The 14,771-nt window shown below is 56.9% G+C and overlaps 1 protein-coding gene across 2 annotated transcripts in view; it reads right to left on the bottom strand.

The window, feature by feature from the left end:
- PPP2R5D (protein phosphatase 2 regulatory subunit B'delta) overlaps window positions 1-14,771 on the bottom strand; it is a 42,066-nt gene that overhangs the window by 20,794 nt on the left and 6,501 nt on the right. For both annotated transcript variants that reach the window (XM_074989239.1, XM_074989238.1), the window contains 8 exons: window positions 5,678-5,885; window positions 4,960-5,159; window positions 4,509-4,619; window positions 3,257-3,349; window positions 2,636-2,766; window positions 2,262-2,321; window positions 1,569-1,677; window positions 519-572 (listed from right to left, as the gene is read on the bottom strand). In XM_074989239.1, the coding sequence (XP_074845340.1) occupies window positions 519-572; window positions 1,569-1,677; window positions 2,262-2,321; window positions 2,636-2,766; window positions 3,257-3,349; window positions 4,509-4,619; window positions 4,960-5,159; window positions 5,678-5,885 (966 nt within the window). The remainder of the gene's footprint in view (window positions 1-518; window positions 573-1,568; window positions 1,678-2,261; window positions 2,322-2,635; window positions 2,767-3,256; window positions 3,350-4,508; window positions 4,620-4,959; window positions 5,160-5,677; window positions 5,886-14,771) is intronic.

Genomic DNA, 14,771 nt, shown 5'->3' with positions numbered 1-14,771 from the left:
CCAGGGGTAAACGGACCTTTCTGGTCTCGTTTCCGTATCCTCTCCCACAGCCTTCTGACCAGCACAAGCTGTTCAGACTCAGACTGCAAATGCCCACGGTTCCCTATCAGCTCTTGCGGTTTCTTGCAACCTGCAATTTCCAAGCAGCTTTTCGTGGTGGAAGCTGTGTAGCCGGAAGGGGAGCTGCCATTAGAGAGGGGCTTTGCATGCTGGGTTCTGACACAACAGGGCTGGAATTGCACACGACAATTGCTCCTAGCTGTGCTCCACTTGCAGTCTTATTTCAGAACTGAGCTGGCTCAGATCCCAATGCCTTTCTGGGCAGGACGAGAGTACTGAGGCCGGCTGTGTCCTCAAGACGTCACGTGACGGACACTTCCAGTAAGCAAACCAACCCCACTTGTGCCAGGTCCCTCTGGAGGGGCTAAGAGTAACTTAACAGCTCCAGGGTCCAGACATGACTTTATGGTGTGAACCTGGGTGTGGCTGACATGCCGAAGCCACGGAAGGGGACTCACCGGTTCTGTCAGGCTGCTGTCTTTCTCCAAGAATTGCACAACACAGTATGCCAGCTGCAAGGAAACAGCCCAGTTAGACGGCCTCTCTTGGCTAAGCAGCACACACAGGTGAGGCACAAGTGCTGCGTGCCACATCCGACCTGCCCCCGTGTGTTACTGGCAACCTGCAGCAGCTCAAAGAATGTGTAAGCCCCTGGGATGAGCAGTGAATGAGCTGTGCAGAAGAGCCCAGGTTTCAGGAGCTGGCAGCCCTGAGTTCTGTCCCACAGCTTGTGGTCACCTGTTTCCCAAGATGCAGACAGCACCGTAACAAATGTGCAGACAGGAGAGACGATCATGACCATTCAGCAGGACCTCCTGCCTAACATGGGCCACAAGACATCCCGGAATGAATTCCTGGCTGCACTTCAGCACAGCGCGTACAAAAGCACCCCAGCTCCGTTTACAAGGCACCCGAGCAGCTTTCCCCATGCCAAACTGCAGCCAGAGAAGTAGCGGGAAACTAGACAGCTTCAACATTCAGGTCGGGGCTTTTGTCACACCCTTTCCTCGTCTCCTTCCCTGATCGGCTGCGCTGCAGGAAGGACCTGGCCTCCACACGTGTCTCAGAACACAGCACGAAAGGGCGTGGATGGCACGCAGGGCCTCCAACCCTCGGAATACATGGACAGCTGTGAGTAGCAGGTATTTAAAGAGAAGGTGCAGATGATTCCAGGGGCTTAGACATGGCTGCACTCACTGTTGCAGTGCCTGACTGATTTAGGAGCCTACATGTAAAGTAATTTACACTTAAGTGTCAAAATCCCCCGGACAGTCAATGGGACACAGGCGGTTAAATCAGCCAGGTGTTGCGACAATGAGCCCAGCAGTGCCTAAATGCTGTAAATGCCTGGGCCACAATCACCCACGAGCTGCCAACAGCTGAGGACCAGTAGGGCCGACTCAAGCCAGCAGAGGGCAGTGGCACACTCCCACGCAGTCCAGGAGCAAGAGGCAGCGAGCCCCAGGCGGCGGCGGCTGTAAATAAGCCAGAGGGTGTGAGTAACTGACCTGCGGGTGGTAGACACTCAGCGATTTCACCTTGTGCAAAGGGAGCAAGACCCGGATGAGGAACATCTTGTGTTCCTCCTTCAGAGGCAAAGCGAATCCGTTGATTATACTGAGGAGGAGAAAGCAGAGACACTCAGAGGTAACCCCAGAACGTGAGTAGCGTGGCCAGGCCTGGGGGGAGCCTCACAGACGCACTCCGTGGCAGTGAGTGCTGCGCAGAATGGTGGGGTGTGGCTCTGGGAGGAGGCACTGGAGCAAGGTTGATGCTCTGGGGAGGGGAGCCCGGCTGTTCCGAGTTCCCTGAGCTGGGATTCCCCAGGGACAGGCAGGTGCGGGTCTCTCCCACACGGCTGGTTGGCATGGTGATGCAGCAACCTCTAACCAAAAGGGCCAGGGAGAGACGGAGCGGCACCCAGCATGGGGGTGGAGCTGGAAGAGGGGCCGGGACGAGGAGACAGGCCCGGGGAAGGAAGGGCTGTGTGGAGCACTCATTACTTGTGCGTGCGTTTGGACTCTGGTGCCCGAGAAGGGGCAGACTTTTGTCAGGCAGCTGGAGAGCTAAGTCAGCTCAGCCACCCAGCTCTGCTGGAAGGCTCTGGGAGGGGAAATGAAGGCAGGCTGGGTAAGCCCCTGCTGGCCCTCGCAATACCCAGATGTGGCAGGAGAAAGGCCGGAGCGGAGAAGGGCTCTTACCTGCCCAAGATCTCCAGCAGCTCTGCAATCCCATTGTGATGCTCCGTTTCATAGATAAACCTGAGATGCAGGGAGGGGGATGGGAGAGGAGTCATTGCCAAGCACAGGATGCAGCTGAGCGCCTCCCAGCAAGAGACAAGAGAGGATCCAGGGAGAGGACAGTACTGGCCATGCCCTGTGGCGTGGGTGACACCAGAGTAGGCGAGGGATCAGCCAGCTGAGAGCGGGCTGCTTTGGGGCAGCGGGGTGAGGGGAGGGACAGCCCCACATCCATCAGAGACCTGCCCTGGCTCGCACGGTCACCGGCAGGGCTGGAAACAGGAGGCCTGCTCTGGCTTTCCTTCCCCGCACCGCGGCCTGGCCGAGCGGCTCACCTGTAAAATATGTTGTTGATCTGCCGCCTCACGTAAGCCCGCAGGCCCAGGAACTTCCCATAAATCCGGTGCAGGATGGTCTTCAGGAAGTCTCGCTCCCTGGGATCTTCGCTGTCAAACAGATCCAGCAGCTGGGGCCGGAGGGATTCGATTAGTCCTGCGGCCCTCGCTCCAGGCCAGGGGCTGCCAACAGCACTGGGCAAAGCTTCCGCTCTTCTGTTCAGAGCGCCGTCCCCCCCACCCCCCAGGCAGTGCGTGCCCCTAGCAGCTGCCCAGACACCTGGAGTGGAGCATGGGCTATGCCAAGGCAGGCTCCCCAGCCACAGTGGAGACGTGTCTCTCTCCTCCCGCAGCCCAGCCCTAGGGCAGGGAATCCCCTGCTGCTCTCCCCACCCCCGCAGCCCTGCTCTTGGGTGAATTTCACAGGCAGCCACCCCTGCAGCTTCCCCAGCACTCAGCATCCTCAAGTGCTCCTCCAGGGAGGGCACAGAGGAAGGTGGAGCTGCCTGGGCACTGCCTTCTACGCAGCCCCTTGGACAAGACCATGGGGGCTGCTTGGCAGTGATACTTAGTGCACCCCCTCCCAAGGGCACAGGGGAAGGGAAAGCCTGAACCACTTACTGACAATACGAATTTCTGGTCAATGTATTTCTTGGCTACGTTCGGCTGGAAGTCGGGTGACTCCAGGAACCGCAGGAAGAATTCGTACACCAGCTGCAGAGAGCAAGGGGGTGGTTTTGGAACAGAAAAGCTCTGCTTGATTCTTCTTGTTTTACACACGCCAGCAATGCTCCTTTTCCCATCCCATCTGCAAAACGCTAGAGATCGTCAGTGGCAAATTGTTACAGCAGGAGCCCCCACGCTAACGTGCCAGGAAACAATTAACAGGTTAATGCTCTAGGAGAAGCGTTGTTAGCGTCTGACCCCTGAGCCCCACCCCGTTCCCAAGCCATCCCACACCCCTAGGCAGGCTGCACCCAGAGGTAATTACCCCACATGGTTACAAAACCCCTGCTCATTTCCATTTCGAGTGCTTCTCACTTCAGCTTCCAGCCACTGGCTCTTCTGCCTTGTCTGCTAGAGCCAACAGCCCTCTGCCAGAGATAGCATCTCTGCGCAGGGACTGGCAGAACCTGATCAGAGCAAGTTCTCTGAACCGCCTCTCTCAGCTCTGGTGCTGTTATGGTTTTACGGCTGCTTCCCCAGCATGCTATTCAGTGAGGACGCGGGCCCAGGCCCGAGGAATGGTGGCTTCATGGGCACCTAGAGAAGAGTTGCTGAGCACCTCCCAGGTTGTGCTCACGCGACTCTGCTGAAGAGCTGGCGCCCATTTGGGTTTTGGCTGTTGAAGTGCTCAGGAGAGGGTCGGGTGTCCCAGGCTCCTGTGGGACCCAAGAGGCCTCACCCAGTGTGGAGGCTGGAGTCTCCGGGCCAGCCGACTTCATGCCGGGGGCGAGGAGGCAGCAGCAGGGGTGGCTCTGGCTGCCCTCCCTTGAGGTTGCTGTCTGTCCCTCACCCTCCTGGCCAGAGGAGGGGAGCAGGGGCCCAAGGCTTCTAAGGGGCACAAAATAAAGGGGGATTCCCAAGAATCCCAACTTCAAAACCACAGGACTGGCTCAGCTTGGTTCCCAACCCACCCCAGCAGCCCCAGGGCTAAGCAGCACTCGCCCCAGGAGGCCTCAGTTCCGACACTGCCCCCCGGCCCCAGGGAAGGAAAGTAAAGTATCCTCAGGGGAGAGGACAGGTGACAGCTGTGTTGCAAAGGCCCGTCCCTGCCCTGCCACTCCTACCTCTCGCATCCAGCACCCAGCCAGGCAGCTTCACCCTCCATTCGTCCACCGGACCCGGAGAGGAGGCTGACAGACACTCTTACCTGGAGGTGCGGCCAGGCAGCTTCTAGCGTGGGCTCATCCTCCTCAGGGTCGAACTCTGCTCCTGTGGGGTTGGATGAGGGGGGCAGGGTCCGGAAGAGGTTCACTGAAAACTGAAGCGAGTGAGAAGGCGGGTGAGTGATCTTCCCAGCCCCTCCCTTTGGCTGGCGCACAGATGTTGCCCCAGACCCCTCTGCTGTCATGCTGACCTCAAACACCTCCAGCACCGTCTGTGCTGCAGACCATCGGCCTTGTCGGCTCCCCACCCCACCTATTCCCCCCGACGCACCGCACGCCTAATAAGGGGGCAAACGTGGTTTATCTGGGCAAGTTATTCTCCTTCTCGCCACCTGCCCGTCTGCACCCCTCACTACATCTAATTCCTAGGCATGCAGGCAGGCGCCTCTCCAGGCCTGCTGGGGGGCGAGCACAGACAACTGGCCCTGCTCCTACCATGACGACAGCTTCAGGGTAGATGGCCTCGGTGATGACATCCCGGTTGTGTGTGATGTACTCCACCATCTCATTGAGACCAGCTCGCTTCACCTCCTTGAACTTCAAGTCACTGAGCGGGTCGGAGATGAAGTCAAAGAGGACACAGCACTGCCGCAGCTTCTGTATGAAGAGCTCCTCTCGGTCATGTGGGAGAGCATCTGGCAGGGACAGCCACGCACGGAAAGGTTTCAGCTCTGTGCTGACATCGCCCAGGCAGGACGTCTTTCTGCGGCACTCACGCAGCCGCCACGGCTGCCCTGCGCAAGGGGCTCACGGGAGACAAGGAAGTGCCACTGTCCCTGTTACACACCTGGCAAATAAGGCCCAGGAAGACTAAGGCCTTGTCTACGCTGGGGTGGGTGAGCTCTCACTGCACACACAGTCAGTGTAGCTTTCGCCTCCTCCGGACAGCTGTCAAGGGCATGACTGCAGCAGCAGGAGGCTGTGACATGACACAGCTGTAGCCAGACAGCAATGGGCAAGGAACGCTTCCATGGGCCTGCAGAGAAACCGCCCCAGAGCTCCTCACTGGAAGCTCTCAGCCCCAAATGGCTGAGGAAGCGGCACCTGCTTTCACAGCTATTGCTGAGCTGCCCCCAAAGCGACCACTGCATTGTAGCTGCTGTGTGCAGAGCCGACACCCCGCAGCCCGGCCCCCTGCCTGCCCAGCCCGTACCTTTCAGGGCAGGGAGCTTCTGTAGTTCCCTGTTTTTGCTCAGGTTGAAGCGGGAGGAGCTGTGCCGTCGCTCCTTCTTTACAATCTGGGGCCCTCCGGAATACTTGATCTTATTCAGCTGCGTCGGCGGTGGGGCGCTGTTACTGGGGCGCTTATTTGAAGTTGCTGCTGGCGGCGGCGGCTGCGGCGGCTGCTGCTGCTGCACGGCCTGAGAGGGGAGACCAAGAAGAAAATAGGACACCCCAGAGCCCCAGGTCTTGGCGCCAGTAACCTGGTACACAAGCACGCGATAAACTGCCAGTTATTTACCAGCAGCAGAGACGGTCTCCGCTTGAGCTGAAGAAATCCAGCAGCTTCAAAGACGGGGAAAAACCAGAGGGTTGGAGGGAGAGGAGGCTAGACGATAACAGAGCAGGAACCCACAACTGTGCAACGCACGAGGGGGAGGAGGCTAGGCGATAACAGAGCAGGAACCCACAACTGTGCACCGCACGAGGGGGAGGAGGCCAGGCGATAACAGAGCAGGAACCCACAACTGTGCAACGCACGAGGGGGAGGAGGCCAGGCGATAACAGAGCAGGAACCCACAACTGTGCAACGCACGAATGAGAACCACAAGTCCATGTCAATGCCCTCTTGCCATCTGCCGCTGGGCATGCTCCGTGGACGAGGCTAATCTTGGCACTCTTCCTTTCCCCTCGGCTCTCCCTGACTGAAGGGGAGCGAGCCCGGCTCTCCAGTCGGTCTATTCAGAGCGAAAGCTGCCCCGTGCTGAACGGCAGAGCTACATCAGTGATTCATTCCCGCAGAGTTCAGGCTCTGGAGGACGCCTCCCTCTGAGACTCCTCTGTACACCCCCAGCAGCGCAATCGAATCCAGCAGAGTCAATCGCAGGGAGTGGGGAGGAGCCAGCAACCAAACCCTGTCACTCGCTGCATTGTTGAGCATTGAGAACTTTCTCCTGTCTCCTCCCATAAAGGCTGGTAACCCACCCACCCCAGCCAGCAGGGCTCTGGGGGTTCCTTCAGCTCTGGGCCAGCCACAGCATGTATGTCACAAAACCAAGGGCAATGGCTTTCCTGTTCTGCGGCACAAGAGCCGGTGCCCAACCCCGCCCACTGGAGTGCCTCCAGGAAGCGCCAGAGTGCCCCATGAGCTCTGCAGGGGACACTGGCCACTTCACGTAAGTACCCCGCTGTGGTCCAGCCTCTGACCCTGGATACATTTACACCCCCGAGCCTGGACACCGGACCGCCAGGTCCTTGACAACAGTGAGAACTCCTGAGGCACCCTACAGACTAACAGATCTTCTGGAACATGAGGTTCCTCCGGTGCGTCTGTTACACGAGAAGGTGCCACAGGCCTGGGCTGTTTTCATGGACACAGACTGGCACAGCTCCCCCTCTGGCACTTGTCTCCATTTCCGCTCCCTAGGCCCAAACCTGTGGCCACCACAGGGGCTTGAGCAAGCGAGTGAGGAACACTCACGTCAGGACCAGGCCGCCATACAGCTCTGATTTAAACTTAACCCTCATCTCAGGTTCTTAGCTGATGCCCTCACTACACAAAGGCAACACAACCCTCTGGTGGGCTGTGCAGCTGGGGGGGTGTCACTCCCTGCCTGCTCCCAACCCAGGCTTACCACCCCACCCAGACTGAACCCAGCCCAGGCGAGCTGTGGGAGCAGAGGCACACACAGGGCTGGGCCCCAGCGGCATGACAGGGCTCCACTCGAGGTGGGTCCCAAGAAGAGGAGGGGAGCCAGGGCAGGTGCTCTGGATGAGCAAGGGACAGAGGGGCAGGGTGGTTGCTGTGCATGGAGAAAGGGGGAGCTCCTGGGGGGCAGGGTGGGAGCGCTGCATGGGGAGCAGATGGGGATCAGTGAAGGAGGAGGTGGAATCAGTGCTGTACATGGGGAGCAGGGGGCGGTCGCCCTGCATGGGGTGGGGGCAGGTGTGGGTCAGGGAAAGAAGGAGCAGGGTGGGTGCCCTGCAGGGGGGTTGGGAGGGGTCAGGACAGAAGCAGCAGGGTGGGTGCCCTGCAGGGGAATGGGAGGGGGTCAGACAGGAGGAGCAGGGTGGGTGCCCTGCAGGTGGTGCAGGAGGGGTCAAGGCCAGAAGGTGTACAGTGGGTGCCCAGCTGGGGGGTGGGGAGGTGGGAGGGGTCAGACAGGAGGAGCAGGGTGGGTGCCCTGCAGGGGAATGGGAGGGGGTCAGACAGGAGGAGCAGGGGGGTACCCTGCAGGGGGTACAGGAGGGGTCAGGGCCAGAAGGTGTACAGTGGGTGCCCAGCAGGGGGGTGGGGAGGTGTCAGACAGGAGGAGCAGGGGGGTACCCTGCAGGGGGTGCAGGAGGGGTCAGGGCCAGAAGGTGTACAGTGGGTGCCCAGCAGGGGGGTGGGGAGGTGGGAGGGGTCAGACAGGAGGAGCAGGGTGGGTGCCCTGCAGGGGAATGGGAGGGGGTCAGACAGGAGGAGCAGGGGGGTACCCTGCAGGGGGTACAGGAGGGGTCAGACAGGAGGAGCAGGGGGGTACCCTGCAGAGGGTGCAGGAGGGGTCAGGGCCAGAAGGTGTACAGTGGGTGCCCAGCAGGGGGGTGGGGAGGTGTCAGACAGGAGGAGCAGGGGGGTACCCTGCAGGGGGTGCAGGAGGGGTCAGGGCCAGAAGGTGTACAGTGGGTGCCCAGCAGGGGGGTGGGGAGGTGGGAGGGGTCAGACAGGAGGAGCAGGGTGGGTGCCCTGCAGGGGGAGGTCTATCCTTCCCCCAGGGCTAGTAGTGGGCAGTGATCCAGGCTGGGAAGAGGGGTCCTGGCCATTCTGGTCTCTTCCCCTGGGGGCTGCTGCTCTGAGCCCCACCCTTATCACCCCGGCTCCTGTTTTCTCCCCGGTCCAATCCTGGGCACTGCACTGCCTTGGAGTCCTATTGCGCCCTCCACCCAGAGCTGCCAGGGAGCCTGCCCCCAGCAGCGCCCACTCCAGCGAGGGGGCACTGGGTGACATGCAGAGGGAACAGAAGACAGCTGTACAGCTGGGCCACTGAGTGCTCCACTGGGAACACTGGTGAGAGGGCGCCAAAGGACACCTCAGCCCCCGGGCTCTGCTTGGGACACAAGTGAGGCAGCCCTTCCACGTGGCAGGGCCAGCCCAGCTCCCGCTAACTCCAGCTCTGAGCTCTCTCTCTCACCCCTGCTCCTGAGCACACCCTACAAACCTCTGCCTCCCTCCAGCACCCGTGCGAAGTGCAGCTCACTTATTCGCACGCCAGCAGCTCTGCCGGGCCTGCCACAGGACAGCAGTCTGCTGCAGAGCACGCAGCCTAGGGGGCTGGCTCTTGGCTCATGTCTCAAAGGGGAGCGAGAGCTTCGTGTAAGCCGCAGCAATCTCCACTGGCCACTCGCCCAGCCCCGGCCGGAGACCTGTGTGCATGTCAGCCCCAGGAGCTCCCATGAACAAGCAGCTGACGGCTGGGGAGAAAGGGGGAATGGACCCAGAGGAGGAGCCCGAGCGCGGCCAGGTGCCCTGACGGATGCTCCAGAGACAGAGCGCCATGAAGGTGGGCTAATCTAACACTGGCTCAGCTCTGCTTCTGCCTTGTCGGAGAAAAGCCACTGCCCCTGCCCCTGCCCCCGGCCAGCCGCCACGCAGCCGGCCGCTGCCTACTCAGCCTCACTCCCAGGGCTCTGCACATAAGAACATAAGAACGGCCATACTGGGTCAGACCAAAGGTCCATCCAGCCCAGTATCCCGTCTGCCGACAGTGGCCAATGCCAGGTGCCCCGGAGAAGGAGAACAGAAGACAATGATCAAGTGATTTATCTCCTGCCATCCATCTCCTGCCCTTGTACTGAAGGCTGGGGCACCATACTTTATCCCTGGCTAATAGCCATTTATGGACCTAACCTGCACAAGTTTATCGAGCTCTTTTTTAAACCCTAATAGAGTCCTGGCCTTCACAGCCTCCTCCAGCAAGGAGTTCCACAGGTTGACTGTGCGCTGTGTGAAGAAAAACTTCCTTTTATTAGTTTTGAACCTACTACCCATCAATTTCATTTGGTGTCCCCTAGTTCTTGTATTATGGGAAAAGGTAAATAATTTTTCTACGTTCACTTTCTCCACACCATTCATGATTTTATATACCTCTATCATATCACCCCTCAATCGCCTCTTTTCTAGACTGAAAAGTCCCAGTCCCTCTAGCCTCTCCCCGTATGGGACCCGTTCCAAACCCTAATCATCCTAGTCGCCCTTTTCTAATACCAATATATCTTTTTTGAGGTGACGAGACCACATCTGCACGCACTACTCAAGATGTGGGTGTACCATAGTTTTATATAGGGTAAGTATGATATCTTTTGTCTTATTATCTATCCCTTTTTTAATAATTCCTAACATCCTATTTGCTTTACTAATTGCCGCTGCACACTGCGTGGATGTCTTCAGAGAACTATCCACTATAACTCCAAGATCCCTTTCCTGATCTGTCGTAGCTAAATTTGACCCCATCATGTTGTACGTATAATCTGGGTTATTTTTTCCAATGTGCATTACCTTACACTTACCCACATTAAATTTCATTTGCCATTTTGCTGCCCAATCACTCAGTTTGCTGAGATCTTTTTGTAGTTCTTCACAATCCCTGTTGGTTTTGACTGTCCTGAACAACTTGGTGTCATCTGCAAACTTTGCCACCTCACTGCTTACCTCATTTTCTAGATCATTGATGAACAAGTTGAACAGGATCGGTCCCAGGACTGACCCCTGGGGAACACCACTAGTTACCCTCCTCCATTGTGAAAATTTACCATTTATTCCAACCCTTTGTTTTCTGTCTTTTAACCAATTCCTGATCCATGAAAGGATCTTTCCTCCTATCCCATGACCGCCTAATTTACATAAAAGCCTTTGGTGTGGGACCGTGTCAAAGGCTTTCTGGAAATCTAGGTATATTATGCCCACTGGGTGCCCCTTGTCCGCATGTTTATTAACCCCTTCAAAGAATTCTAATAGATTAGTTAGACACGACTTCCCTCTGCAGAAACCATGCTGACTTTTGCCCAACAATTCGTGCTCTTCTACGTGCCTTGCAATTTTATTCTTTACTATTGTTTCTACTAATTTGCCTGGTACTGATGTTAGACTTATCGGTCTATAATTGCCAGGGTCTCCTCTAGAGCCTTTTTTAAATATTGGCGTTATATTGGCCGTCTTCCTGTCATTGGGTACCGAAGAGGATTTAAAGGATAGGTTACAAACCACTGTTAATAACTCCGCAATTTCACATTTGAGTTCTTTCAGAACTCTTGGGTGAATACCGTCTGGTCCTGGAGACTTGTTACTATTCAGCTTATCAATTAACTCCAAAACCTCCTCTAATGTCACTTCAATCTGGGAGAGTTCCTCAGATTTGTCACCTAAAAAGGCTGGCTCAGATTTAGGAACCTCTGTAACATCCTCAGCTGTGAAGACTGAAGCAAAGAAATCATTTAATCGCTCCGCAATGGCACTGTCTTCCTTGATCGCTCCGTTTATATCTTTATCGTCCAAGGGCCCCACTGCTTCTTTAGCGGGCTTCCTGCTTCTCACGTATTTAAAATACATTTTACTATCATTTTTTACTATTACAACTCTGCCTCACTCGCACCCGGCTCTGTGCCACGGCCACGTCTCCTCCTGCACAAGCCACCTGTGCTCCCCTCCCTCCGTCTCCCACTCCCTGCTCCAGCGGGGCCTGCTGGAAGCACTGAGGGGGACACCAGGCCACCGACTGACTTTCCCTGGCACTGCGTCATGTGCAATAGCACCAGTGGATGGGCCAGGAGAAGGAAACGCCTGGCGAGCCCCTGGCCCCATGACTCCGCCTCCTGGCCAAACCCTCCTCACACCATGTCTGCCTCTCCTGCGAGCCCCTATCCCTGGGGCCGTCAGCAAGGCCCCCCGCCGCAGAGCCAGCGCAGCAAGTCTCTTCGTTTCTTGGCAATTAACAGAATGAGTTTTACAGGGGTGCAGAGAGGCAGCGGCCAAGAGCGGGGAACCCCATTTCCACAGCTCAGCCCTGAGATGGGGGCACCCACAGGTGGCGGCGGCTTTGCAAGAAGCTTGAGGGGAGCAATGCAGCAGAGGAAATGAGAGCAGAGGCCCAGGCCTAGGGGGAGCCGTGCAGAATCCGACCACCAGTCTGCCTGGAAGGAGAAAGGCACCTGGCAGGGTCAGTGCGGTGGGACAGCAGGGGAAGCGGAAAGCAGGTGACCCGAGGAAGCAAGGGCAGTAACTGGAGGGGGAGCTGCCCAGAGCACCAGGGCTCCTGCAGCCCAGCTGGAAAGGAGGGGCTGGGGGAAGTCTCCAGTGGGCTGGCAGGGCAGATGCTGGGAGGTGGAGGAGGGACATGGGAACGAAGACAAGCTGACAGCTGTTTTAGAGGCCCTCGGATGCCAGGCTGAAGGGAGGAAGACCTGAGAGACATGGGGACAGAGGCAGCAACTGACCCACCTCCCCCTCCACACACAGTGGATGAAGTCACAGGAATAGCAGGCAGAAGGAAGAGAGATGCAGTTCAGAAGTAGCCCAGGGCAGACTCTCAAAACACTGCAGAGACAGGGCTCAAGCTGCACTCTCCAGAAGCCAGGAGCAAAGGGCAGGAGGAAGATTTGGCGATCAGGGCACAACTGATTGCTGGAGAAATGACTCTTTGGAGAGAGGGAGGAATGGGAGGAAGGCAACGGAAGGGAGCCAGCGACGTGCCAAAGGGTTAGAATCACAGAACAACAGAGCTGGAAGAGACCTAAAAAAGCCATCAAGTCCAGCTGCCTGCCCTAGGCGGGACCAAACCCATCAGATCAGCCCAGCCAGGGCTTTGTTGAGGCGAGACAAACACCTCCAGGGATGGGGACTCCACTACTTCCCTGGGGAGACCATTCCAATGCTTCACCACCCTCCTAGTGAAAAAGTTTTTCCTAATGTTCAACCTGGACCTTCTCAACCGCAACTTGAGACCATTGTTCTGTGTTCTGCCATCCGTGACCACTGAGAACAGCCTCTCTCCAGCCTCTTTGCAACCTCCCTTCAGTAAGGTGAAGGCTGTTATCAAGTCCACCCTCAGTCTTCTCTTCTGCAGACTAAACAGTCCCAATTCCCTCAACCTTTCTTCACAGGCCATATGCTCCAGCCCCCTAATTGTTTTGGTTGCCTTCTGCTGGACCCTCTCCAGAAGTCGAAGAGCCCCTTGGCGGGACAGATGCTGGCTGGGTGCACAGCACAAGCTGGCTGCACTTCCTGTCAGTGCCAGCATGTTGCAGGGCAGCAGCAGAGAAGAGGTGATCTATGCAAGGGCCAGGAACCCTGAACTACCACGCAAAAAAAGAGGGCACAGAGCGGAGATCTAGCCAAAGAGACCTCTGTGCTCCTCCAGCCCCTCCCCAGGCAGGGAAGCAATTAGAATAGGAGGCGCTCACAAGATGCCAGCCCTTTCCCCCCACACCGACCTGCAGCGTCACATTTCGAGTCAGCCAAACTGCTCCTTCCCTAGCAGATTTCCACACAGGTGATTGGTGGAGCTGCCCCAGCAGCTGCTGTTTGCATACAGGGGGTTAGCTGGCCCACAGGGTGATGCAGCTCAGAGATGAGACACAGGTAAGGGATGGCCAGGGCTATGAAGCTATTGGGGATGTTACTCCGGTACCAGGCTATTCCTGAGTATTGATCTTTCATGCAACACTGTAGGCCGCTGACTCCATTTGGTAGAATTCCCGCTGGATGCTTTCCAGAGTCCCAAAGTTCAATTCTCGCCTGGACAGTCAGACCTCGGAGTATCCATAGCAACCACCAGGCCTGTTCAAACACCGCTGAGGAACTTACAAAGAAGGGAGCTGTCCAAGCTACTTCGGGCCCTTCACACAGGGCAGGAAAGAAAACTGAGCCCTCGTGATGGGGGAAAAACATTACGGCCGGAAAGGAGGAGGAACAGCCAGATGGCCTTCCACATGGAAACACTCTGCCAGAAGCAAGGCAAGAAGCAATACTCTCAATAGACATCTGACCCTGACGGGCTCTCCCTTCTCCTGGCTGCACCAAGAGTCTGGGAAGGGCCTTACTACTTCACTCCCTTACTTAGCAGAGCCTTGGACAGCTGCTGTAGAGGGAAGGAAGCATGTGTAAGCCTTTAACATGCAGACAGGACACAGATCTGCTGGCAGAAGAAAAATCCAGCAGAGAAGTCCTGATAACACTGGGAACGCCCCTCTGCACAGCTCAGGCCAGGGATGGAGTTTTCTAGCTTTGCCTTCACACTGCCATGCTCTGAAAGGTTTTAGGGGGGAAACCGCATTATGAAGGGCTCCGGCACCAATCTGATTTCTTCCTCTCAGCAGTCACTTGCCATCAGGGTCCCCCACCCTCTCCTCCCTGGGCCAGGTGGGCTGGGAGATGCAAACAGAGAAAATGACTCACTGCATTTTCTTCTGATGAGTTTCTAGCCTTGAAAATGCCGCAGACATAAATGGATGACAGAAGTCGAACGCTTGTCACTTAAAGCACAGAGACGTCCACTTTAAAAACCCTTCTCTCCAGATGAATGCTGCTCAGCCACTGGCTGGTCCCACAGAAGAATGAGGCTGGAAACCTGTCTCCTATGCAGGTAAGACAGTCTTGGAAGCCATCACACTACACAAGGCTGGGCAGCTCAGGGAGGTACTGTCTTTCTGTTACAGCTGCTACACTATTCCTGGAGCCACGCAAGTCCACAAATATCCACTTTACATTGGCCGGTGGGGATGCGGAGAGCCACGGCTCATTCTGGCAGATGTGCATGCAGATACAAGGGCTCTGGCTATTTCCTGCTGAAAGAGGCCGCTTTAAAAATGAATGTGAACACTAGCCTCCCAGTGAACGTGGAGCTTTCCCTTCCCTTCCCTTCCCTTCCCACCTGGAACAGCCCTCGGGCTCAGGCCCAGGGAGGTGCCAGCCACAGATGAAGTTGAGTTCAAGTTCTCCCATTTTACGCCCCCTCTCTCACTGACTCTGCCCTCCCCGTAGCCAGACCTGCCTCCTCTCCTCCTCACTGGGGACGTCTGTGTCATTAAATAAGCCCTTGACCTACTCCTCA

This window comes from Carettochelys insculpta, chromosome 3, assembly GCF_033958435.1.
Source record: "Carettochelys insculpta isolate YL-2023 chromosome 3, ASM3395843v1, whole genome shotgun sequence".
Taxonomy (NCBI): Eukaryota; Metazoa; Chordata; order Testudines; family Carettochelyidae; genus Carettochelys; species Carettochelys insculpta.
Note: the sequence above shows the minus strand (reverse complement) of the source record. Positions and strands in the feature narration are given on the sequence as shown.